At 42.4% G+C, this 27,495-nt stretch overlaps 1 protein-coding gene across 1 annotated transcript in view; it reads left to right on the top strand.

Moving 5' to 3' along the window:
- The window catches only part of LOC126237128 (uncharacterized), a 285,184-nt gene that overhangs the window by 138,266 nt on the left and 119,423 nt on the right, over positions 1-27,495 (top strand). The window contains exon 4 of the mRNA XM_049946948.1: positions 7,251-7,913. Coding sequence (XP_049802905.1) covers positions 7,251-7,579 — 329 coding nt within the window. The 3' untranslated portion in view covers positions 7,580-7,913. The remainder of the gene's footprint in view (positions 1-7,250; positions 7,914-27,495) is intronic.

Below are 27,495 nucleotides of genomic sequence, written 5' to 3'. Positions count from 1 at the left end.
GCCACTCTTGTAACACTGGAATCAGTATCGGCGAGGATGGTGGGCAGATCTCCATCGAGATTGAGGACTGCCCTAATATCGGTGTACGAGGTTTGGCTAGAAAAAAACCGGACTAGTACTGGTGAAACAATAAAACGAATGCAATAAGGCTGAAAGTCGCGTGGCCTGTCACGTGACTCTCGCTCCGCCTACTGCTCGACTTTCATCTGCCCCCTGCACTCAGTCTGCCGGTGGCGTCTGTTTTAAGTAGTTGACGTTTTGTCTGTGCGTCGGAAAATGTTGAGTGTACAGAAAGAACAGCGTGTTAACATCAAATTTTGTTTCAAACTAGGAAAATCTGCAAGTGAAACGTTTGTAATGTTACAACAAGTGTACGGCGATGATTGTTTATCGCGAACACAAGTGTTTGAGTGGTTTAAACGATTTAAAGATGGCCGCGAAGACACCAGTGATGACACTCGCACTGGCAGACCATTTTCAGCAAAAACTGATGCAAACATTGAAAAAATCGGTAAACTTGTTCGACACTTTCCTTGTCAACTCCTGTTAACTCAGACACTGCTCTGATTGTTAAACGGCGATCTTGTCGAACAAGTTTACCGATTTTTTCAATGTTTGCGTCAGGTTTTGCTGAAAATGGTCTGCCAGTGCGAGTGTCATCACTGGTGTCTTCGCGGCCATCTTTAAATCGTTTAAACCACTCAAACACTTGTGTTCGCGATAAACAATCATCGCCGTACACTTGTTGTAACATTACAAACGTTTCACTTGCAGATTTTCCTAGTTTGAAACAAAATTTGATGTTAACACGCTGTTCTTTCTGTACACTCAACATTTTCCGACGCACAGACAAAACGTCAACTACTTAAAACAGACGCCACCGGCAGACTGAGTGCAGGGGGCAGATGAAAGTCGAGCAGTAGGCGGAGCGAGAGTCACGTGACAGGCCACGCGACTTTCAGCCTTATTGCATTCGTTTTATTGTTTCACCAGTACTAGTCCGGTTTTTTTCTAGCCACACCTCGTATAGGACACACGTTGCCACAATATGCGGAACTGGAACTGGCACAACACAAACCTCACAGAGTGGTGGATCCTCCCGCCGGAGGAGGAAGCCACGTGTCAAAGGGCTATGTCCGGTAAGTAGGGTCTGTTAAACAGAACCTCCTTCCAGCGCTGAGGCTGACGTGGAGTCCATCGTGCCCGTGTCGCCGATTTGAGGGACCGCAAATTTTTTCTTTCACCTGCAACCATTCAATCTCCCAGTGACGCATGATGCGTCTGTCGGAAAATGAGATGATGGAATGCAACGGGATGGGACAAACGCCATCTCGACATGCTTCCTTGGCTGCTTTGCGCGCCATGTCGTTTCCCTGTATCCCGATATGGCCAGGTACCCAGCAAAAGATCTCCTCCTTGCAACAGTGTTGGAGCCGCTGTAAGGAGTCATGGATGAGCTGAAGCAACTAGTCTACTGGGTACTTTTGGCGAAGTGCTTGTAGGTCACTAAGCGAGTCGGAACAGGCAAGAAACCTTGTGTGTGATGTCTGTTGATCGTATGTCACCCTGCATCATTGCTCAGAGACTAGCAGCAGCCTGACTGGGCAACTACAGCCCCGTACCTAGGTTCCCGCTGACACCACAATACTAACGGCCTGGAAGCATGGACCGCTGATGCACGGCGTCGCATTGTATTCATCGCTGAACCGTGGTACTGCACTACCCTGGACGACCATCGCCGGCGAGTATGGCGTGACCTGGAGGAGGAGTCAAATGGTTCAAATGGGTCTGAGCACTATGGGACTTAACATCTGTGGTCATCAGTCCCCTAGAACTTAGAACTACTTAAACCTAACTAACCTAAGGACATCACACACATCCATGCCCGAGGCAGGATTCGAACCTGCGACCGTAGTGGTCACGCGGTTCCAGACTGAAGCGCCTAGAACCGCACGGCGACACCGGCCGGCGAGGAGGAGTCCTATTACTACTAGCGTCAACGTGCCGGGAGTCTTCACGAATGAGTGATTGAGGGAACTTGGTCGGCATAACGGTACATAATGTATTATTCTGATGAGATAATATCGTGGTACTATTTTTCAACAGGACAGTGCTCGTCCACACATGGTACTTGTCTCTATGAACCTTCTGAGTCATGTCGAGGTGCTTTTGCGGCCAGTAAGATCCGCCCCCCCCCCCCCCCCCCCCCGCAGCTCTGACCCCTGCAAGTAAACATCTGATACCAGCTCGGACATCAACTCTGTCCCCTCTTCGATCATTTACGTGAGTTGTGGAGTAGCTTTCCTCAGGAGAGGATACAACAACCTTATGACACAATTCCAATCAGTGTATTCATCCAGTTCATACGAGGTACAGCGTCATATTGATAAGTTTGCTCACACTGCCAAGTTCTTTGAAACATAACTCCATAGTGTGAAGTTTCATTTCCTTCCCCCCTCTCCTTGCGGGTGCTCACTTCAATTGTGAGGCAGTGTTGATTTAGCATATATTTTATTTCTATCTTACTTGCAACTAGATTTGTAAAACTTCCATAGTCTGCTGTAGACTATTATAAGTATATGTCGACTACGGTAGTTTTCCTAGTAGCCTTGGTCAGTTGAAAGTCGTATCCGCTTTACCTGTACCCGCTGCCTAATATCAAACGCTCTGTTTATGTAAGCAATCAGTGCCTTACTCTGTTCTCCTTAGAAACCGGAAAGGGGTGAGCCGTTTAGAAACGGAGTGAGGATATACAATGTGGCGTGTAATATACGGAACATTTTTGTTCTACGAAGTTATCGCTCTGTCTGTTATTTTAAAATAAACAGTGTTTGTAGCAAAATTGAAAATGTCAATGTTCAGTTGATGTTTAATTCGAAAACTGTTGACTTGTAAAGTGAAACATAGGGATGTTGTAGTAAAAATAGAAAAATACAGACTTATGCGATTTCCTCATAAAAATAAGGCAAAATTTTAAAAAAACTGCAAAGCAAAATTTTTTCAAACATTGTTTCAATACTTCTTCGTCCTTCTGCAAAACATCTATCTCTTATTCATAAACAACTTTCTCACATATCAATAATAACAGGAAATTCTTGCCTTCGATCATGATGAAGAACATTCTATTGAGCGCAAAGTAGCAACAGTAGTTTGAAACATCCGCTTAGAAAAATTAATGAATTACTGTGCTGATAAACCTCTTACGTTATTTGATTTTCGAACAGCTGAGCAGAACTGAACGTACTCAGACATTTCACTCTTTACTTATTCTGATCAACACTAAACTGACACATAATATTTTTAGCGCAACGCAATCTGACTTTCAATAATCCCTACAAAAGAATGGCCCTGACTAACAGTAACCTATACCTTTCATGAATCACTTATCTCACAAAAATCTTCGTTACTCGAACTACTGCAATACAGCGAGTGCCAATACTGCCAGTTAAATAAAAGATTCAAACTACTGAAGGCACTAACTACTGATAGGCATAGTTAGCAAATGAAAGATTTTCATAGAGAACAAACAATGTATTTACCTTAATAATATTCAAATGTAATCACATATATATCAGTATACAGTATTACAAATTTTACAAATTTACTCTTTCTGATGGACAAACGTCGAGATCGTCCTCTCTCAAAATTCTGCCATCTCTCTCCCCACATCCACCACTGCTGGCGGCTCACCTCCAACTGCGCAACGCTACGCGCTGTTCACATCCAACTACCCAAGACTACAATAGCAAAAATTCCAACAATGCAAACCAGCCACAGACTGCACACAGCACAGTCAGTGATTTTCATACAGAGCGCTACGTGGCGTTACCAACATAAAAACCTAAATAGCCTACTTACAAGTTATATAGATTTTTTTACGTTTGTGCATGTAGACTCTGGTTGCATCAAAATTAATTCCTTTTGTTACATTAAAGCGTTGAAGTTACGTAATCAATTAATTTTTATTACTTTTTAAAGTAGTTTATATTCTGCAAGGACATAAAATACATAATAGACAAACGTTGAAAGATGGCTGTTGTAATTACGTACCAAGTAAATAAATAAATAGATAAGTAAAAGCCGTCGACTAGAAGTTCCTCTCTCACAAATTCATTTATGATTCTTCCCTTCCGATGCTTCCAATACTACAGGTAATACTACCATTAAGTACGTCATTTACGTACTGTACTAAAACTACCGCACTGTAGTTTTGATAGAGCGCAACACTACTTATAACATACTAACACAATTGTGTATTACCATAAGAAACGAAATTTTAATTTACTAGGACAGCAACATAACATGGTTCGATTGTTGTTCTTACCTTGTAGAGGGAACAAGTAATGTCCGATCAGTGGCGAAATGGAAATAACTTTGAAAGTAAAAAATGTTTGATTTGCAACAGTGAGCCACACCTCCCAGGTACTTCCGTACGTAGTACCGCTCCGATTTAGACGTTTGTCGTAGCGTTGTAGCAACTTTCCAATATCCTCGTCATACTTAGCAGCCGCTCGTACTTTCCACCAATCTACGCTGCTCTACAGCTCGTTGCTGTGCCAAAATGTCTTCACAGCCAGCGGTTCGTGTGAGCAAAGATGAAACTCAGGGGGAGCCAATTACGGGCTGTATGGTGGGTAATCAAACACTTCTCATCAAAAACGCTGCACGAGCATCTTCGTTGCCCCTGAAGAGTACAGCCGAGAATTGTCATCATTAAGGAAACGTATGACTGTTACGTTATGTGGGATGCATGACACCGGGCGAAATCTCTCACCAGGCACTTTTACATGGCGGAAGACACTATTGTTCTAAGCATCTTTACGTGCTCACTGTGTGCTCAGAACCGAAAAGAGCGACGTGATGAGATCGACGGGCTTACTAGAGACAATGCCCAATACATCTGTTCGAAGCTTCATCGAATTTTCACTAAGGTTTCCATTTCGCACGCAATCGGTCCTTACTTTTCTAACAGCCCTCGTACATGTGCCATCAGATAAAAATGCAGCAGGTCAAAATTCGATGTCAGCATATAAATAAAGATATTAATATTAGAATTTATTTGGGCACGCCCAGTGTTACTTTCGTTTTTGTGGAACATCCGTCCTCCAATACAGAGTTATTGGTTCTATTAATCAAATATTTCTCGAGCCAGTTAAATGTACGCGGAGATACCTTGTGGTACCTTGGCTTTAGTTGACAGTTTCTTAGCATTTACCAAAGAAATATGACCAGAGAGCCGTATGGTTGCAGAAGTTGTTATTTTATTTACACTGCCAGTTTCAGCATATCGTGAACGCCATCTCCAGGCTCCCATGTACGTCACGTATTGAGAATCAGATACATCGATGTATGCATAAACGGAGCCATCAGTATCTGGATTCCGTGAGTTTTTGTGGCGTTTGTACTTCAAAGACTTGACAACATCTCAAATCTTCAAAGTATACACTCCACAAAAACTCAGAGAATCCATGTATTTATGGCCCCGGTTATGCATGCATAGGTCAATCGGATTCTGTGTACATGGAGTGCTTAAGGGCCTGAAGATGGCATCAATGAGATGCCGTAATTGGTCGTTTAAATACACTGACGAGCCAAAGAAACTGGTGCACCTGCCTAATACGGTATAGGGCCTCCTTGAGCACGCAGGTGCCGCAACACGACGTGGCATGGACTCGGGTAATGTCTGAAGTAGTGGTGGAGGGAACTGATCCATGAATCCTGCAAGGCTATCCATAAATCCGTAAGAGTAGGAGGGGTGGAGATCTCTTCCGAACAGTACGTTGCAAAGCATCCCAGACATGCTCTATAATGTTTATTTCTGGAGAGTTTTTTGACCAGCGGAAGTGTTTAAAGTCAGAAGAGTGTTCCTGGAGCCACTCTGTAGTAATTCTGAACGTGTGGGGTGTCGCATTGTCCTGCTGGAATTGTCCAAGTCCGTCGGAATGCACAATGGACATGAATGGCTGCAGGTGATCAGTCAGGATGCTTACGTACGCGTCACATGTCAGAGTCGTATCTAGACGTATCAGGGGTCCCATATCATTCCAAATGCATAGGCCCCACACCATTATAGGGCCTCCACCAGCTTGAACAGTCCTCTGCTGACATGCAGGGTCCATGGATTCATGAGGTTGTCTCCATATGCGAACATATCCATCTGCTCGATACAATTTGAAACGAGACTCGTCCGACCAGGCAACATGTTTGCAGTCATCAATCGGTCAACGTCGGTTCGACGGGCCCAGGTGAGGCGTAAAGCTTTGTGTCGTGCAGACATCAAGGGTACGCGAATGGACCTTCGGCTTCGAAAGCTCATATCGATTATGTTTCGTTGAATGGTTCATACGCTGACACTTGCTAATGGCCCAGCATTGAAATCTGCAGCAATTTGCGGAAGTGTTGCAGTTCTGTTGCGTTGAAAGATTCTTTTCAATCGTCGTTGGTCTCATTCTTGCAGGATCTTTTTCCGGCCGCAGCTATGTCGAAGATTTGATGTTTTACCGGATTCCCAATATTGACGTTACACTCGTGAAATGGTCCTACGGGAAAACCCCACTTCAATGGCTACCTCAGAGATGCTGAGTCCCATCACTCGTGCGCTACAATAACATCACGCCCAAACTCACTTCTTGATAACCTGCCATTGTAGCAGCAGTAACCGATCTAATAGCTGCGGCAGACACTTGTTGTCTTATACAGGCGTTGGCGACCGTAGCGCCGTATTATGCCTGTTTATATAACACATCTCTCTATTTGAATGCGCATGCCTATACCAGTTTTTTTGGCGCTTCAATGTAAAACAGCAACTTCTGAAAACATACGGCTATTTGGTGATTTTTCTTTGATAAATGCCTGACTGGCCGCCGTCCCCTATCAACGATGGATCAACAGAGTTTCTTAGCCTCGTCAGTACTTTGTGGAAGACAGTAATCTTGATCGAAACTTCCTGGCAGATTAAAACTGTTTGTCGGACCGGACTCGAAAGTGAGATGTTTGCCTTTCGCGGGCAAGTACTCTACCGACTGAGCTATGCAAGCACAACTCACGACCGACCCAGACAGCTTTCCCTCCGTCAATTTGTCTCATAACTTCCTGGGTAGCTCAATCGCTAGAGCAGTTGACAGCGATAGGCAAAGGCCCCAGGTTCGAGTCCTAGACCGGCACATTGTTTTAACCTGTAGGATGCTTCAAATCCGCTCCGCAGTGGAAATTCGGTCTAGTAATAATGCCTGATGGTTTCCATTCGGCAGGGTCGATGACGCGGCGGGAGAACTACCAGCACTTCGACGGTGTGGTGCTGGTGCTGAAGGCCGTGGAGGACCACATGGTGCTGACGTTCTGCGACCGCAACCCGGAGCGCTCGCCCTACACGCTGGTGCTGTCGCGGGCGCAGCGCATGCCCGGCGACGACATCGACAGCATCAACAACATGATGCGCTTCCGCGAGTTGTACATGGGCCTGGTGAAGAGCACCTGCCCTGGCGCCGCCGCCGCCGTCGCTCACTCGCCCGCGCTGCTCGCCGTCGGGGCGCTGGCCGCCGTCGTTCGCCTGTTGCTCGGCCGTGCCGGTCCGTCCTAGGACGCCGACCAACTCTGAGGGCGCGGGTCTGCGACTGCCAGCGGCGACGTCTCAATGGCCGCCACCGCAGATGCTACCCGAACGTGTGGCGTTACGTGTACTTCAGGAACTGCTCTGACCGGCGAAGCGGAAACAAACGAGTGCTGTTAATTTCACCGAAATGTGAAACTGTCGAGCTCCTGGTCCTTAAGAAAAACACGTCATCCTTCCAGGAACGTCATGACGTTCATTCCATCGAGCACCTCGAGACAACGTATGATGACGTAGTTTTGTGCCTTCTGTAAATAGCTCGTTTCCAAAGACTCTACATTTCGAATATTTTTCCAATGTTCAGGTAATAACCCTTGACTAGGTAGAGTGTGTGCCTGACGACGAAGGCAGCACTCTACACGTATACATTCTTATTTTTTTACGTTATGGTAACCAATGCATTTCACAATGCTCTTTTATTTACTGTTTCGATCAGTCAGTGGTCGTCTTCACACTGTTAATAAACTAAAATAGAAGACAAAGCATCTAGAACCTACAAAATACGCCAAACAGCTGTCTACGTAAAGATTAAAAAGACGAAAATGATACCTAAAACACTGCTGCATCCCTCTTGTACTGTTTTTCATCATAGTCTAGGCCAATGGCCTTTCCGTCTTCTAAGTATACACCTATCTTTTTGTTGGTTTCCCTACGGATCTTGTACCTAATGGCCTGAAATTTAAGGCTTGTTTTGGTACTCTTGAATCTGGCGCTCTTTGTAGATGTTCTAGCCAGCTTTGTCGATCAGACTTGATCTTCTCATTTCTAGCACATATAACAAGCTCTCTGCTTTTACGTCTTCGTTTCTTAGTTTATCTTATCTTGCACAGCCCTCAACTCCTCTTAGAAATTTCATTTCTGCCGCTTGGATTCTACTGTTCGGTCTTGTATTTCGTAGCTTAATGGGAGCAACTATTTCGCTCCTGTAAAATAAAGAAATGAAACTGCAATCCTTAACATCCCGTATTATTATCCTCTACACGAAATTCCTGCTGAGAGATGAACCCGAATGACTTCCAGATATACAATCGGATTCGATTTCGCTGTACCACCAAATATTTTTCCACGGGCAACGATACAGATATCACGTTGCCCCTTTAGGAAGAATAATAGGCTACTCGTAAAACAAATATCTTCTTCGATTTCTAAAGCCACCCTTAAGTGTAAACAAAGCAATTTGCTACCCACATATCTATCGATTGCGACGCCCAGTGTAGCTCTAGGGTAGAGAATGAAGCAGCAGTTGTGCAGCTGGTCGGCACCGAACAGTCACCTAAGCTTTTTTTCCTTTTTACTTACTTTAACGTTTCTGGATAAGATACTGCATAGAATACTAAAAACAGACGTGCTGGACATATTGTACCTTATGTGATTTCGGACAGCAGTGCTGTTCTTTTAGGTGCACACTTCGCTTCGCCGGTCATTTCCTCCCTGTAGCAATTTCACGCAAAGCACAGACATACCATATGTTACTGTGTACCAGTAGATAACCAAGTCACCCATTCCGAGAACAAAACAAACAATTCGCAACAGTACTCTGTAAACATGTTCAGGCGTTTTCCGCCTGAGTAGTTAATGTTGACACTGGTACTGATTGTACCAGCGATTTTTTTAAATTCCCAGATGAAATAGATACCATATCATTAAATGAACATAACTGAACTAATCCCTCCTTTAGTTAGCGGCTTTCACATGACTTAAATTTCCTGTATGATTGTCATATAATCTCAGAGACAATATCGAGCATTGAAATAACTTAGGAAAAGTGGAAGAGTGACGTTCAGTATTATACTTATCTGGAAATAGTACTGCCGACGTGAAAAGTTTACATTCTTATCGTACATCTATACATACACGTAGATTGTTTTATGTGTGACTTAAGTAAATGGTTATTGCGCTCGTACGTCGACGGAAGGGCACGACTATGAAGGCCTACTTAAAAAAAAGGGGAATACTAAATTTGAACCGTTCGATATTTGCAACGAGCTCTTCGGCCCAGGCAATTGATATCTCTTCCGCAATGAAGTTCGCATTGACAAAGACACTACTCGTCAGCTTCGGCGCCTCGTATGTGTCACACGATTTCGGTCTTTATTTTACCATTCGCAACCTCTTTCTAGGAATATAGCACTTGCATAACAAAGACAATTGCCTCATTCGCTACCGATGGATGCTGAAGCTTAAGAGCGAAATAACTGGACGAGGGCAGCCGGATTAAGGTGCCTTAACGAATTTCGAGGTCGTGCGCATTGTTTTGTACATCCCGCGTCTTAGAACTCTACAAATGAAGGAGCTTACCAATGTCTATAGCATATTTTTGTGTATGGCGAAAAACAGACACGAATACATCAATTAAAAAAATATTTTAAATATGTAAATATGTAACATTCTCCTTGTCATTTAGCTCATTTGTACATTTATGTATGAATCATGTCATAAAATGCGGTATTTCTTAAAGTTAAAACATATCAGAACTTCGTGTTGTAAAAAAGAATTTCTGGTCTACTATTTATTACTGAGAACTAACTTAAGTTTTAGGTCTAGAGAGTCAAATATTAGGGTCATATATTGCAAAAACTAACTCGCATTTTCGCTCACTGTTCTTCTAGCTGTCTATATGAAATATATACTTTCTACTTGCGGTGTAATTTTTTTTTCCGGCAGTCAGTAATATTCGCTGTTATTTGTGTCTGTACTTACGTGTGGTTTGTTGTAGGGTCGTACATGGAGCTTGCTTCTTGTATAGTATGTAAGTTTCGATTCTGCTTAGGTTAGGACACGATATCGATAGTCTTTGTTTTTCGTGTTATTTATTTACAAAACAGTTTCGTAATAGTCCGCCGTGGTTGCACGAGACCGCGCGGATGTCAAAGGACAAACACCAAGTACGTTACAAGTTCCCTGACTCGCTATATCGCACAGACGTAGTTTCATTGGTGCTCATAAAGGGCACAGTCATATAGAACAAGGACAACAGTCGTCTTCTGCGAAGGCGAGGAGGGTTGTTTCTGTTAGGTTCTCTCTTGTTTTTCTGTCTCTTGTCTATATATGTAGCTGTTCCCACCTCCCCGCCTCTCCCACTACAACTCAGCGTCAGGTGGCTGTGAGGACACACACTGTAAGCCTTTCCCTCTGCACACACAGAGAGAGAGAGAGAGAAGAGAGAGAGACGTAAAGCTCTCCCCTCCCGAAAATCCTGCGCCAACTACCTCTCCAAGCGCTTCCTCCTGTAACCTACTTACTGACCCCTACATCAACGTAGCTCCCTTGATCAGGCATTTCCTCTTCTCATTTACCCAAACTATCATGTTACAGCGTTCCAGATGCCGCATGAAGCACTTTACGTATTTGAATCCTTAATCTTTTGAGAGCCAAGCTCGTGAGAACTTTACAAGAAAAAAATAAAAAATAAAAAAACTGCACACTCCTAAGGGTATAGCGTTTTTGCCAATGTTAGCTGCAATACAACTGTACAAATTGACACATAGCAAGTGTTCCATGCGTAGAGCTATATATTGCGTTCTTACTCATAGACAGAATCTTGTTCGAATTTCAGACCTGCGCTTTAAATCAGCAGTCTTTTTGTGACTCATCAACATTTTAGTGACTTCTTCACTTCGCATATCGTATGGTTCAGTTGCTGCTTGTGTTCTGCTAATCTTGCCAGAGAAAATTTCCTTCGTGAGTGTTATAAAAATTCTCTGGAATAAAGAGCATATGTAAATTGGATCTAGTGCAACAGTGTACATCCTCTTTCTTGCGTGAAATGGGGAAGGAATGGAAGTATCGACACTTAAAAGGTGTAGTTAACTTGTAGATGGTATGACAGTCAATAAAGTTACCGCTATCTACGTTAAGCATCTAACGAACTAAATTTGACAGGCAATACGAGAACACAATTTTATACTTCTACCTACGCGAGATATACACGTGCGCATATCGAGTACAATATGAAGCATATTAACGAAGAAGCATTAAAGTGGAAGTCTGTGGCAGTAACAAACCTACCTGTCATGGCACAAATTGAAAACCGTTGTTGTTACTCGTAAAGAGTTGCATCATTACTAAAGAATCTTACCTCATGGTAACATATCTTACATATATTCCTTGTTTTATTAATCCTAACATACTTCAATACCCTAAACTGGATCCTACTTTCATTCAGCGTGGTGTGAAATTGCTTCCAGTTGCTGTAGTTCTCTCACTAATCTCTATGTCAGTCTCGTATTGTAACCTACTAGCTATCTTTTTACACTAATTTTATTTCTTTAGTCTTCCCATGTTTGTATCAATAGATGTTACATGTTACCAAGAATAAGTCTTCTTTGCACTTCAGAATACATGTCGAAAAACAATGGGTTCTGCATACGTCCTTATAGGGCAGTAGTTCCGATGATCAAGTTTGTTTTTGAGGGTCTACAAATCTCACGAGTCCTATCGCAATACCAAATTTTTAGAAGTCTTACAGATAATATCCGATTCGTTCCACATGCACCGATTCCTTTCTTCTGCCTCTGAGATTCCTCCGTGGGAACGCTTTCCTTGATTATAGTTTACCGTAGGACGTTTCTGACGGAAACTTTCGAGTCGGAATGTAAGAAGTGTAACTTTATGTTCTACCACCGACTCCAATAGCACTGCAGTAGATGTTCCACTTTTAAAGAAAAACACAACAACGAAATTACTCGTATTTCATCTTTGTACAGTTCATACGTGGACGATAAAAGCCATTCTCTATTTCGGCGTTAACGAGACTCCGAAATTTCATATGCAAATAGAAAAAAAAGTTTCCTTAGCTGTATCACAATTTTCCAGGAAGTTAAGTTTTTATGTGAAGGGCAAGGAGTTCATATTTTTATTGTTCAGTTTATTCGTCTCTTAACTTACATGATCCAGGGTGAAGAGGCTGACCCGTCAGCAAACAGGCACTCCGCTTCGGTCCACCAATCATAACAGCCACCACACGTCGTATACTATGCCCGTTATTTGCCCTCACCTTCTGCTGCAGCGGGTCTATGCTAAAAAGTTACAGACAGCAACATTAACACTCAAAAAGTACTTGATGAGGACATCATGCTGGTTACGATATTTGAGATTTCAGATTTCAGTAAGGTCAAAATGATACTAATCATTTATTTATACTCGTATAATTCAACAACTTATCGGAGATTTTTATGGTCTTTTGCTTGATCAGCGTGGTCACTACAGCCTTTCTGATTAGGGTTAAGATTTATTTTCAGTATAGATTAAAGTATTCCAAGAGTCAACAATCAAGAATTTGTAAAGATCTTCGTATTTAGTACTTGATTTAGTAAAAGATCAAGCGCAAGACTGACTGCTGACTATTGTGTATTTCCACCGAGTTCGGTTATAATAGTTACATAAAATCCTAAGGTGAGTTGACTGTTTTAGATTTCTGGTCGTTAGACAAGTCTTTACATAATATTGACTCTCCATATTTCTCTCTTTTCTACCATTCTGTTTGTCATCATACAATAATTTTCCCCTTTCACCTTATCCACCAACTGCTATCTTCTCCTTGGTTTTTCTTTTTCCTTTCTCTGTCAGTTCTAAGGCATCTGTCAGTGTGCGCTGACCACTTAGACAGTTTCCTAACTTGTTCTTTTCCTTTTTAAAATCTTGCTTGTATTTTTTTCCCCTTTGCCCTTCTAATACTTCTTAATTCTTTGTTGTTTGTGTCCAAATTATGTTTTCCGCCACATATCCACATCTCTAAGACCACCAATCTTTTTTCATCTTACTTCCTTCAGGTGCACATTTCTGCGCCATACAAAGCCACGCTCCACACAAAACATTTATGCAGTCTGCTTCTCAGTTGTTAGTACTGTTTTCCACATTGTAGCTGCTTCTTCCTGTTGAAGCTTACTTACCCTCTATAATTCTGGTTTCTATTATTTGAATCTCTTTTGTTAAAGTGCCCAGTATCTGAAACATGGTATTTGTTCAGTTGTGTCCTAACCTAATCTTATGCTTGACGTTTTTTCCCCTGCACCATTTACTATAACATTGATTTTTTTACTGGCAGTGGAGTAAAACAGTTTATGTTTAAAGCTCCTGTGGCTGAAGCGAAATATACGATGTTGCAGAGCCTGTGTTATTCTGATTACGATGCAAAGCTCCTTTGGACGTGCATGGACATCTGCCGATACCTGGCAAACGACTTTCAAGTACAACGTCTGACTTGTGCAGGAATATACATAATGGATGTACGAGTTCAGGTCGAAGACGCATGGTTGACAACATACGGAAGTTTGGGTCTGGCCGGGAGTCGTGCGCGGATAGCTCAATGGTAAAGCGACCGCTTGCGATAAGCGGGAAATCCGGGTTCGTGTCCCGGTCCGGCACATATTTTCACTGTCGTAATTCCATTCTACAGCTGATGGTAGTCCTTACTCGCAATTGCGAATTCATTTGATGGTGAATCAAAGGTCATGTATAGCGATAACTATGTGTTGTCGAGTTTACAACCCTTCCGAACCTCCTAGTAATAATAAAATATCTGGCGTTGTCCTCCATAAGATATGTCTCTTGTGTCACCTGGCGGTTCACGTGACCAGTAGACCCACAAGCCGAGCTGGATGGACACCCCTGGGCGGAGAGCAGAACAATCCCCAGAGTGTAACTGGAGGCGGCGCTAGGCCCGCGGGCCAGGATTGCGGTTGCCTCGTTGCCCACAATTAGAGGCGGTTAAGCGCTCGCCCAGGGCTGGACACAAACGCCAATATCTGTCGCTGCCACGCGTATACAGCCACGCCACCGACGGCGGCGGCAAAACTTGTCTTAACACCTTACTATCAGTCATTACCATTACTTAATAATGTATTCACTTGTTGGAAGAGAGAATAAAGAACCCCATAGCCTGCCCCCTCACAACATTCAGGTCGCTGAAATTTTGTGACGTGTTATGCCGTTCCGGAGATAGGCAGCTTCGAATCCTGAGGCTGGGCAGAATTTTATTGTTTGAAATTTGTTCGTTAAGACAAACAGAAGTAGATTCTTGTCACTAGATAGTCCGACAGCAAGCGAACGCTGAGCCCCTGCCTTTTTGCGGTGTGTTATGGAAGATTCTGTTCAGTCCATCTTACACGTGGCCTCTCTATATTCTTCTTACGTGTTGGATGGTATATTTCGTAAATTGATTGCGATGTATTCTTTCCATCTGATTTTTTTCTTTTTCTGTCTTCGCTATTTCATTTATCATATACAGCATGGATATTTAGCTCCTAAACAATATTTTGTCTAATGGAGTGCAACCTCCGACTTCACCAGGAATCTCGCTTCAGGTACTTGTGTACCTGCTTCTTCTTTTGAGGGGAGACTCAGTTCTCACATCTGTCGTACAGTGTCGTAGATATTGTAGATCGTAGTTACCTTATGTATTTCTTGCAAGACGACCTTCGTGGTTCAGAGTTATAGTCTCAGCCACGGACAGTACAGGTATAGGGTTCAAGTCCCACTTTGGTCGTGTGTGTGTGTCTATAATTGCTGGAAGAACTCCAGTAATAATTATACATATTCGTATGATAAAATAGATTGAAAAAGAAGTTGAGAGTTAACTCGTCGACATTTTTTGATAAAAATAGTAATATTTCATTTCTAGTCACATTCCCAAATAAAGTGAGGACATACAACGCTCCATTCCTTTAGGATGCATAACAGATTGTGAAGAACGAAAACTCATCAGGTACTGAACTGAAGTCTTTCACTGGAGCCCTGGACCGTACCCATTGCCCTTGTCTATGACTCCATATACAGAAAAAAACGAAAGGGATGAAATGAAGAACAGTAGCACTAAGTTACGAGTCGGTACACCGTAAAGGATCACTCTTTGGTTCTCCTGACTTGAAGAAATGAACTCTCAACGCCTGAGAACACTTTCGAGAAAGATAGATAAAACGACAGATAGAATGGTGAGGCACTACTACATGTGGCAACAGAGAAGTATGTTTGGATGGAACACACCGTATCGAATAACGAAACTTTCTGGTGAGTGAGATCGCCTTCTCAACGGTATGTTACCAGAAATATGGCATTCAGCAGATACAGCAACGGAGCTATCGTGAACGGAAAGCTTGCAGTATACCAAGAAAGAAAAAATAAATCTAATTTCCAGTAATTTGCATAAAATATTTTCGGTTTGTAGGTCTCGACATGTTGTCAAATTATGTACCAACGTTGAAGAGGCTTTTGCAAATGGTCTTCATCAGGGTGTGTAATACTAGCAGCAATATGGTACAGTCTGTAACACTGGTAATACAGCGAAACGTTTGTACATCAATATACAACATGGCACGCACTACGAATAGAAGAATTTTATAGAAATTGATTTCACCTGCGAAAGCCTAGGAACTTACAATAATCGTGATTTCTTGCGCAAAATTTAATGACAGCGTTTTTAAGACGGAGTAGATACACAGCAACTTTGACAGAGAATATGCATGGAAATATTTTTCCAGTCTGCAGGTTATTGACAGGAATAGGAAAGAAATATGATGAATGGTTGAAGAAAAGGGAGGAGATAGGAGTAAGTCAGAAATCTTCGCGAAAATCAGTAAAAATGGGAGAATGCTTGTTTCCCAGTTGATTATGTAGGGAAGATACAGTTTTTTTTGTAATGAATAGTACTTAGCCATTATATGTTTCATTCCACAAAATCCCCTCCTATCGCCTCCCTCTCTCTCTCTACGGATGTGTGTCTGTATCTATCTATCTACGCGCGTGTGTGTGTGTGTGTGTGTGTGTGTGTGTGTGTGTGTGACTGTATGTGTGTGTGTGTGTGTGTGTGTGTGTGCGTGCGTGCGTGCGCGCGCGCGCGCGCGCGCGATACGTTGTTCCTGCCTCAGGAATCCGTCGCTCACAGCAAAGGTTCACGGTGCGTTTGTTCTCTCCCAGCGTATAATGTTTCGGAACGTATTACTTACACACAGAATTCCCTACCTGCGCGCCCCTAGCGACCGTCAAGTGTCATCTTTCGACCGAACCACCGTGCATACATTTATAGTCTTTCAGAAGAAATGTCTGAAGCATCAGGAAACCATAGGCTTGGTAAGAAACGTACCTTTGAGGTTCCATAACTCGACAGATTATTATTGTTCACCATTATCAATATCTTAAGTCCACGAAGTATCTTATTAAGGTTACTTTTAAGTAATTCAGACAGAGTAATGTTAAAAATGATGTTTCAAATGATAAAATGATGTTTCAAATTCCCGTCCAACCGCCCAGGTATAGGCATTCCGTAATTTTCTTGAATTTAAAAAGGCGAAAACCTCAATAGTTCCTTTGAAACGTTCACGGTCGAGCTTGTCGAGCTTTGTCGACGGGGCGTGAAATGCTAACCTCCCTTCTGTCTTTCTCTTCTTATAAATGTTCTTGTAGAGATCGGTAGTTGTATACTAAGTTTTTGTACAGTCAAAATGTATTTTCAGCATACAGTGCAATAATCATCTTCCATTGTAATTATGTACTATAAGGTATAAATAACATGCTCTTAAAATTGTCATGATTTGTACATATTAACATTTAACGTATTTAAAATGGTATAATTTTATGCAACTATGAATAATGTTACTTGTGCTATTATTCATTATATTGTCTGCAGAAAGTAGCATCATAACTTATTACGGCTGTCCGGTGTAACTACCTGTCGATAAAGTTAGGTTAAGGTTACACACAAAAATCATTACTTACGCCGTAGTGATCAGTGACCCTAATGAAATAGAATGAGTATGTTAATCATCGAGTCACACGTTGTGTGTTCATAATGATACCACTGTGCTTTATTCCATTGTGGATAGATCACAACCAGTGAGTTCTGTTGCTTTACATACAGACATCATTGTATTTCATTCCATGTACATAAAGAAAATTTGTCAATTTGTAAGACATAAATGTCAATGCGCCTTTAAGTACATCTGCTTGCGCCTAAAAATCTGTAATGTACTCAAGAATGGAATTTCGATTGAATGACGATTAGTATAATATTCTGTACGGTGCTGCCAAATGTGTTCTAATAAATCATATCCACTATTATGCCAATTGATAAATAGTTTCTATCTTCCACAGTTTTATAAACAACCCATCAGATTTTTGTAACATTTAGTGACATATTAGTACCAGTATAATCCTTATAGAATTGTTATTTGAAAGTGTGTAAGTTCCGTTACTAGCAATAGTATTATACTGAACTAGATGTATTAGGAAATCAGAGAAGCATGTCATCCACACCAGGAGGAAAGAAAGAATAAAGAGTCATAAAGTTGATTATCATAATGCTGGAATCAAGTATGTTATGCAACAAAGACTCTTTGTAAGTTTGTATCACAGATCGTTCATATGATGTGACAATGTTACCGTAGTGAAGGAAGGAGCGGGAAAGGAAACATCCAGTTGTGTTCCATAAGAACAGAAAAATCATTGAAAACGAAATATTTCTCTGTAACATTGGCTACCATTTTCTTTCCTTTGAAAGTTACATCCATAAAATAGTTACCACACTTTGTGTTTATTAAATATCACATAATTCCATAACCATATTTGTAGATCAATATTTCGTCCAAATTAGCAATGAGTAACATGTAAAGGCATTTCATAACAAAATTCTGTTCAAATGGCACTATTTTTGAATAAGCACAATATTTAACTTACACAGGGTATTCAGAATCAGTCTGAAAAGCTTGTAAGAGTATTCCACGGTAGGTTGTGGTGCGAAATAATTGTTGAGAAAAAAATTATGTATGTTGTGGTACTGCATAGATATCTGTGGGTCCGTGAGTTACCACTTGCTCAAATACTCATTACCGGTTAAACCGTGCCTTTCCGGAAGTGATAAATTTAAGTTAGGCAACGAAAACAAGAACACGTTTGGCGACTCTGTTACTGGCAGGCTGTTTGAATTCGCGCGTTCAACGACTTCACTGGCTAATTTCAATGCTAATTAAATCGGAAACGGCACGATGTGTTGCATTTTTTCTTAACTAATATTTCTCAGCATAACCTGCCCAGCTATTCACTTACAAGAGTTTCATACTGTTTCTGACCACCCTGTATGATCAAGTAATATTCGGATATTTGTGACTAGTAACGCTTCGCAAATGTCATATATACAGGGTGATTCAAAAAGAATACCACAACTTTAGGAATTTAAAACTCTGCAACGACAAAAGGCAGAGCTAAGCACTATCTGTCCGCGAATTAAGGGAGCTATAAAGTTTCATGTAGTTGTACATTTGTTCGCTTGAGGCGCTGTTGACTAGGCATCAGCGTCAGTTGATGCTAAGATGGCGACCGCTCAACAGAAAGCTTTTTGTGTTATTGAGTACGGCAGAAGTGAATCGACGACAGTTGTTCAGCGTGCATTTCGAACGAAGTATGGTGTTAAACCTCCTGATAGGTGGTGTATTAAACGTTGGTATAAACAGTTTACAGAGAATGGGTGTTTGTGCAAAGGGAAAAGTTCTGGATGGCCGAGAACGAGTGATGAAAATGTAGCACGCATCCACCAAGCATTTGTTCGCAGTCCAGGAAAATCGACTCGCAGAGCTAGCAGAGAGCTGCAAATTCCACAATCAACTGTATGGAGAGTCTTACGAAAAAGGTTAGTTATGAAACCTTATCGTCTGAAATTGGTTCAAGCACTGTCTGCAGCTGATAAGATTAAAAGAATCGATTTCTGTGATTTTATCCTTGCTCAAATGGAAACAGATGAATCTTTCCTTTCAAAGATTGTGTTTAGTGATGAAGCAACTTTCCACACTAACGGGAAAGTCAACCGTCACAATGTCTGTATATGGGGCACTGAGAATCCGCGGGAAACAACTCAGTATGAACGCGACTCGCCTAAGGTGAACGTTTTCTGTGCCATTTCAGCCAACAAAGTTTTTGGTCCCTTTTTCTTCGAAGGTGCTACTGTAACTGGACTACAGTATCTGAAGATGTTAGAGAATTGGCTGTTCCCTCAGCTCGAACAAGAAGCACAACAATTCATATTTCAGCAGGATGGAGCGCCACCACATTGGCACTTATCTGTCCGTAACTACCTGAACGTCAACTACCCGAGGCGATGGATCGGCCGCCAGGCAGCCCGTGACAGAGCACTTCATCACTGGCCTCCAAGAAGCCCTGATCTTACCCCCTGCGATTTTTTCTTATGGGGGTATGTTAAGGATATGGTGTTTCGGCCACCTCTCCCAGCCACCATTGATGATTTGAAACGAGAAATAACAGCAGCTATCCAAACTGTTACGCCTGATATGCTACAGAGAGTGTGGAACGAGTTGGAGTATCGGGTTGATATTGCTCGAGTGTCTGGAGGGGGCCATATTGAACATCTCTGAACTTGTTTTTGAGTGAAAAAAAAACCTTTTTAAATACTCTTTGTAATGATGTATAACAGAAGGTTATATTATGTTTCTTTCATTAAATACACATTTTTAAAGTTGTGGTATTCTTTTTGAATCACCCTGTATTACTATATGTAACATCACTTATGAGGCGTCAACAGAAATTAAAATTGTCAATTCATCACTTCTTTTAATAATGAGTGGTCATTTAGGTATTGGAACGCTGCAACCGGTTAAATAAAATATGACGAAAATTTCCCAGGTTTTTAAATTGAGTGGCCAAAAGTCTCGAGGAGGGTCTCCCCATCTGGAAATGTGCTGTGCGTGAATATTGTAACTAGACTCCGCGGATGGTGAGAGTGGAGATACAATATCTGGCCAATGTGTTACACTGCGTTCACATGGGACACAACTTCCGGAAGACGAAAACCGAATTCCGAAAATTGTTTTTAGTTGTCATGTTTACACGTCAGGCCTGAAGCGGTTTTGCCAGACCAGTCAACTATCGGTTACTCCGACCGTGAGTCGTTTAAACAATGACGTCTGGAAATCAGCTGTCGCGGTTTCTGGTTGAGTCAGCACAATGGCTGTTCTTTCCTAGACAACTCCATGCTCAATAAAATATTTCTGCTTCTACTTCACCGTATAAAAACCCATTCCGTACATGTCAAACGATTTTTTAAAAAAACGAGACGTAACGTGACATCCCAGGCACTTTTCAGAAAACTGTTGTGCGTTTACGGGCGAGCGAAAATCGATTGTGGAAGTGGAAATGCGGCAGATAAAATCACAATTCCAGACTCGACATTGGAATGTTTACATGACCAACCAGAAGCGGTATTGGGAAATCGGTTTACGAAATCCGGTTTTGTGAGCCCCATGTAAACGTATTGTGACAGACTCAGACTCACTGTGTTGTGAAAGAGTTAACCGACTTTGAACATGGGATGGCAACTGGTGTAAGAGGCTTGGCACATAGCATACCAGAGATCATATACGAATTTGGGTTTCCGAGAGGAACAATGTCTAGGAAAGGTCTTCCATATAGCAGAGACAATGCTTCCGCATGTGTGAACCGCAACACAGGAAGACCGAAAGTGCTTGACTAACGGACCTGATTTAGACTCTGCAGAGCCGGTAGACTGTCACATCATCGGCGTTTTCAATGCGAGGCGTCAAGACCCATTTTCTGCCAGGACTGTAGAGAGACTAATGCATCGCATAGGCTTCAGGAGCGGATGACCAAACAACACATCCAATGCTTTTTCAATGACTTTTGGCCATTTTGTGTACATCTATTAAATGAAGCTGTATAAATACATGATGTCACTTGTCCCTACCCTACAAACTCAAGAGCCACCGGATTAATGGAAGCTACTCTTTAGAGAGAGAACCCTGCCATCGTAGCGGTGAATGTAGTAGTTCGGAGTCTAGCGTTGTTGCAGTATAGGGTGGTCTACACAATATCAGCGCACTCGTATAAGACCACAGGCGGGTTGTGGGTGGCCGACCTGTAGAACACTGTATCATTTTTCATTGTTATGTTAAAAATTTCTTATTTAGCGTATGCGGTGCAAGATTGGTGGCAGTGGATTTGGGCTGGGGTTGAGCAACAGAGAGCTTTCCTGGCCCTGATTAATTCTACAAGCAGGCAAAGAACAACTGCATCTTCCGTCGGTTCTTGGTAGGACAAGATTGTAATAAATGAAAAGCCCTAATTTGCTTTTGCTCTACATTATTATTAACTGATTGTGTTAACCGGTTTTCGGCTTACCAGGCTACCATCAGACATTTACTGACTAATTTCGCCAAAGAAGTTACAATGTTTGTAAACGACATTGGAAAAGAAGTTACACATCTAGACTGAAGCACGAACGCACTGTAAATGACACCCTTAACAGTGTGATGGTAATGCAGTGTTAAAAGTTGAAGCATAAATAAATGTAAATGGAATAAACAGGAAAAGCATTAACTCTATACTCAAAAACTGTGTTTATATAATAGTTTGCATCAAATAAATGGCGATAGTAGTCAGTAAATGTCTGATAATGGCCTTGTAAGCCGAAAACCGGTTAACACAGTAAATTAATGCTGTAGAAGAAAAGCAAAAAATCGCTTTTTATTTATCACATTAAAACAAGCCTCTGACTCACTGTAATTATCTTTAATATGCGACTACCAATACCTGGCCCCTACAGACAGTACAACGCCATAGAACTACAGTTACCATATCGACCACAAGAAAATGCAGATAAGCAAAAGAAACAATAACAGAAAATGCAGGTAAACAAAAGGCACAATGACTTATTAATAGTCATCAAACAATGCATTCGCCTTCTTTACAATTTCACACTCAAAAATGCTTCATTCTGTGCCACCAAGGCCACGCCGTGCAAAACGCTTGACAATAGCTGTGGCACAATCAGATTCATCACGATCTCGCAGAACTTTTATACATAAATAAACTGAAGCAAGCTGACGTCACCTATCCCAGTGCAACCCGCCACACTGTAATCTAGTGAGCCAATCTCTGACAACTACCACTGCTTGCCAATAGCAAATATGGCCCACAAAAGCTCGCGTCCCTCTGTGCTCTGGATCGTCAAAAAAATGGTTCAAATGGCTCTCAGCACTATGGGACTCAACTGCTGTGGTCATAAGTCCCCTAGAACTTAGAACTACTTAAACCTAACTAACCTAAGGACATCACACACATCCATGCCCGAGGCAGGATTCGAACCTGCGACCGCAGCAGTCGCACGGTTCCGGACTGCGCGCCTAGAACCACGAGACCACCGCGGCCGGCTCTGGATCGTCTTACTGTAACTAACATCTTCACCATTCCTCCTCGTTGACTGTGGACTGCCATTTTTTCCTGAACACTGACAATAAGACAGACACTGTCCACTACCGCAGCTCCACGGTGTCCGTACTACACCTGTCCACGCTCTGCACTAACAGTTACAGTGCACAGCTGCCGTCTTCACCCTGCTCGCAGTTCCAAGGCACTCTCATCTCCAGGGTTTGTCTTGCTTAGTGGCCATTCACGAGCTCCTTCCACTGTGCACCGTCGTAGGATGAGTGTATTCAGCTCCTAAGTCAGCCAACCACACTGATGTAAAGATAAGCTGGCTGTGTTGTGTACTGCATCGTACACGATGGTAAGGAGACGTGGGCTACAGAGAGATGCAGGAGCTGTCATTGTAGGGAAGCTGGTCAGGAGCAGAAATGGGCAGAAATGATGAGTGAACAAGCAAATACAGCTTTACTTCAGTGGTAGCTTTTTCCAAGTGTATGAACACTCATTACAAATTGTGCAATAAGAAACAGAGTCCAGCTAATACAATAGCAACAAGGATGAGGTTTTCTGAACTCAAGCACGAACAATGTGTCAGAGCTGTGACAAGGTGGCGACTGAGTAGCATCACGTAGCGAAGTGGCTCTGAGTGTGAGGGGCAGTGTGGCTGCCACCGCCCATCCTGTATTGCAGCAGCACAGGGCGCTCGTGGTACGGAGTCGCTGGAGGTGTGGCTCAGTGGGTGTGCACCAATGGGTCTGCCGGATCCTGCAAAACTGCTGTTGGCGTCTGACAGAAACTTGCTTTGCTCTTGCCAACCCTGAGGTGCCCGTGGTGTGGTATCGATACTTCACAACACAGGCTTATGTGTCAACAATGCCCCAGTGGCACCATATAACTTGTCTGCCACTACCCATAGCAGCCTCTGGCGCTGGCATAAGAAGATAAGTTCATGCCCTCTCCTTACTGCTGATCAAACTCTTACTGGTGAGCTGCTCAGAGTGGCTGTTTGAGGCGTCATGTCAAGGACTGCGCGGCCCCTCCCACCGAGGTTCGAGCCCTCCCTCGGGCATGGGTGTGTGTGTTGTTCTTAGCATAAGTTAGTTTAAGTAGTGTGTATGTCTAGGGACCGATGACCTAAGCAGTTTGGTCCCATAGAACTTCACACACATTTTAACATTTACTGATGACTATTTTCCCTAGCGACTCCTGGGTCCCAACATGCCAACACAAAACAAGTGTTGCCACCGCACCACACAAGGCCCTGGCGCTGTCGCACATCTTGTCAGCCGCCACCCACTTTGGCCTCTGGCACTGGCTCAACTCTATGTTGCTGCTTCCTCACGGTCTTGCAAACTGCCAACCTCTGGGATTCACGGTCAGGGCAAGGCTGGCCAAACCTCTGTGAACTCTGTGCCACACGAGACTTGCTTGCTTGTCCCACGGTGGCGCCACTAGCAGTGCGGTTGGGAACAGAACCGAAAGTTCAGTTACAGTGCACGCTTAGCACATTGGTACAGTGACATAGCTTCGAATAGTATGCACCATTCACGCAATTAAAATGGGTACAATTCTAAACGTACTACCAGATTGTAAAAAATGAAGTCTTTTTTTATTTTATCTGCTCAAGTATACTAAATCAAAGCCGGTTTAGTGGTGGATCACAACAATCGGTGACGAGTCATACCAACCACATTAGCACTGTGCTGTACAGACTCCACCATTCCACACAGATACTTGCCTTCACCACCCATATAGCCTCACTGATTCAGTTCGCGCCCGCAAATAAGCAACCCATTGTATAGATATTTTAAACCGACTACCGTTGCTGCTTCCCAAGTAACTCAAGCCAGTGACTTCAATGAACTGCACAGTTGTACATATTTCACAAACTGTGCTTATGTTAGCACCTGCAATGCAAGTTATAAACTTGAAGAGTTCCTCTATCTACTGATATGTGTCTATTTTCTGCAGAAAGTCACTTATTAATAACCATGAGAAGACGCAGTAGGAAAGCCACTGGGCGCTCTACACATAGAAAACGGTCACCAGGACTGCTAAACAGCAAATAGCAGTGCACGTCGGTATACATCTAAGGCAGCGCCCTAAATCCATGGAAACCATAGAGATTGCAAAGAAGGCATCGTTCAGGGAGCTTGTTAGCGTATCTTTCAGGTTTTATTTATTTATTTCATTGTGAATGGGAGGAAGTATCATTCTTCTGACTGGTGTGATGCACCCCATCACGATTTTCTGCCCTGTACCAATCTCTTCCTCTCATTGTATCTCATACACCAAATGTCTTCAATTACTTATTAGACACGTTACAGTCGCTGTTCTTTGAAGACCTTCAGGTTGCCTAGTTGTGGCAAAGTCATGACATAAATGGTCTGGTTGTCGTATGTAATGTTAAAGACCAACTCCAAAACAGTGCTCATAAACATTCTCCCGAGCGCCTGGTGAAGTCTGTCGAGCAGGTACCCTGGGTCGTCTAGGGGATACCGGCACGGTAGCTGAGCGTGTTCGGTTAAAGGGCTGCTCGCCCTCTGTAATAAAAAAAACTGGGCAAAGGAATCAACGATCAACTTGAACGGATGTCTTATGGTGTCCGCCCAGACCAAACGCAAAGAACAAAAAAAAAGGGGGGGGCAGCGTCTTTGATTAGCAATCAAAAAGTCCTCGGCCCGGGGTTCGAGCCCTGCCACCGCTTAGATTTTGAATAAAAATCATCAGCAACAGCGACCGAACGCTCCCGGCATAAGAAGTCACCGTTATTCTGCCAATGGCCTTCCAAAGAGGGTACTCTATTGCCCTTAGGGTGGGAAACAGCTGGAAGAAACAGTAATGATTAACAGCATGAGGATACAGAAGGCAAAGGAAACCATGCATTAAAGACAAATAATGTGTATGTACAAGACGTGTGGACTGTAACTGACAAAATGTCATGATGATCTCTCCATTGGCAAAAGATTCTGGACTAGTCCTCTATTCAGGTGGATCCCTCTCGTAGTGTGCTTGTAGCGAGGAATCGCCAAAATCTGAAACGTTCACGTTACATTACTTTAAGTGAGTCTAAGAGTCTGCAAACATTGAGCAACAAGTGTAAATCCTTCTAAATCACGTCCTTCTGAATTTGTACGGACACACGTAAGTATTTTTATATTCATATTTTGATCTCTAATGTAAGTCTATAGCTGAACATATTTTAGCACATACTCTTTTCATTTTCCATGCCCACTCATAACTCCTATTCGTGTTCTCACGATCCCATATGCCACCTCGTTTACCTTACTTTGATAATTTTTGGTTTCACCTCGATTATAGGTTTTCCACTACTATTTCCTTATTGGTTAAGGGCTTTTCTTTTGCAGTTGCATGTTTTCGCAACGGTTGAGACGCATCCATTCTTTTATACTGAAAACATGGGTGATCATCACGAAATATTTCGAATATTCGCTAGAGAACAAACTGCAACCAGAACGTGAAAAGAAAACTGTTGACCAAGTACTTTTATCATGTCAACCAAACAAGAAGTTCCGCTAGATCCCAAAATTACAAGAGGAGATTTGACAGTAGATGAAGATAATGTAGCTGTTGGTCACCGGACGGCACCACACAATGGTCCAAAACTTGTAATCAACATCAAGATCAAGCAGAATTTTGTGGTTTAAAAAATGACATTGGTCTCTGGTCTGACGGTATTACAGAAGAAATTATTAAACTGTGATGAAATATCTTCGCAGAATATCTTCCTACAAGATCAGTGGCGAGATAATTCAAACACTCTTAATTTAGTTGGAAAGGCAGGTACTAACTGTTGCCTATAAGCTGTTCAATTCTTCGATTTCGTTCGGAATTTTTCTACATTTTTCACAGCAAGTTCAGAACAATACCGAACTGTAACTGAAAAGTTATCGCAGAAAAAAAACACAGTTTTACGTGCCGAAAAATCTTAGTAATTGTCGCTAGTCTAGTCGAACTGAAGCTGCAAAAGTCATTGTCGACGATTATTCCAAAATCAAAGAAGCTCTAACCAGAATATCTTCTGATGTGGAGCAAAAGTGCATCATGATAAATGAAGCAAAGCACCTTTTGGAAAAGATGAGTGGTTTCAGAACCGCTCTGTTTGCCATTTTTTGGAACGACATGTTGGAGCGATTCAATGCTACAGACAAGATGTTGCGAGATCCGAAAATGATTCTTGAATCTGCCCTGCTTGCAAACGTAATCACTGAAGTCATTTGTTGACTCCAAAAGAGACGAGTTTGATAAATACGACGAATCAGCTAAAGGATCATCAAATACTGACCAGTACGTAGCAGAACGTAGCAGAACAAGAAATGAAAGGTTGAATCCGCTCGATCTTTGAAAGCGCATGAGGCTAACACTAACGTGTCACCAAAAGAGATAATTAAAGTGCCAGGTTTCAACCTAGTGATCGATTTGCTACGTGTTTCTTTTACTGAAAGACTGCATGCACACGAGAATGTCGACATTTGGATTTCTGAATCACTGAGAGGAATGGACGGTGTAAATTTGTTTGATGCTGCATAAGTATTGGTAAGTTTACAAAGACGAATTAGAACTTAGTCTTGGTAATCAGTTGATTGTACAAAAAGTAGGATCCAAAAGACCAGTTTAAAGAGCTGTTCCACCATCACATTCTTGACAATCAAAATTTCAGAACTACAATCCCAGATATTGAAATAGTACTGAGAATGTACTTC

Source organism: Schistocerca nitens, chromosome 2, assembly GCF_023898315.1.
Source record: "Schistocerca nitens isolate TAMUIC-IGC-003100 chromosome 2, iqSchNite1.1, whole genome shotgun sequence".
In the NCBI taxonomy this organism is placed as follows: Eukaryota; Metazoa; Arthropoda; class Insecta; order Orthoptera; family Acrididae; genus Schistocerca; species Schistocerca nitens.
This window is presented reverse-complemented; position numbering and strand designations above follow the sequence as displayed.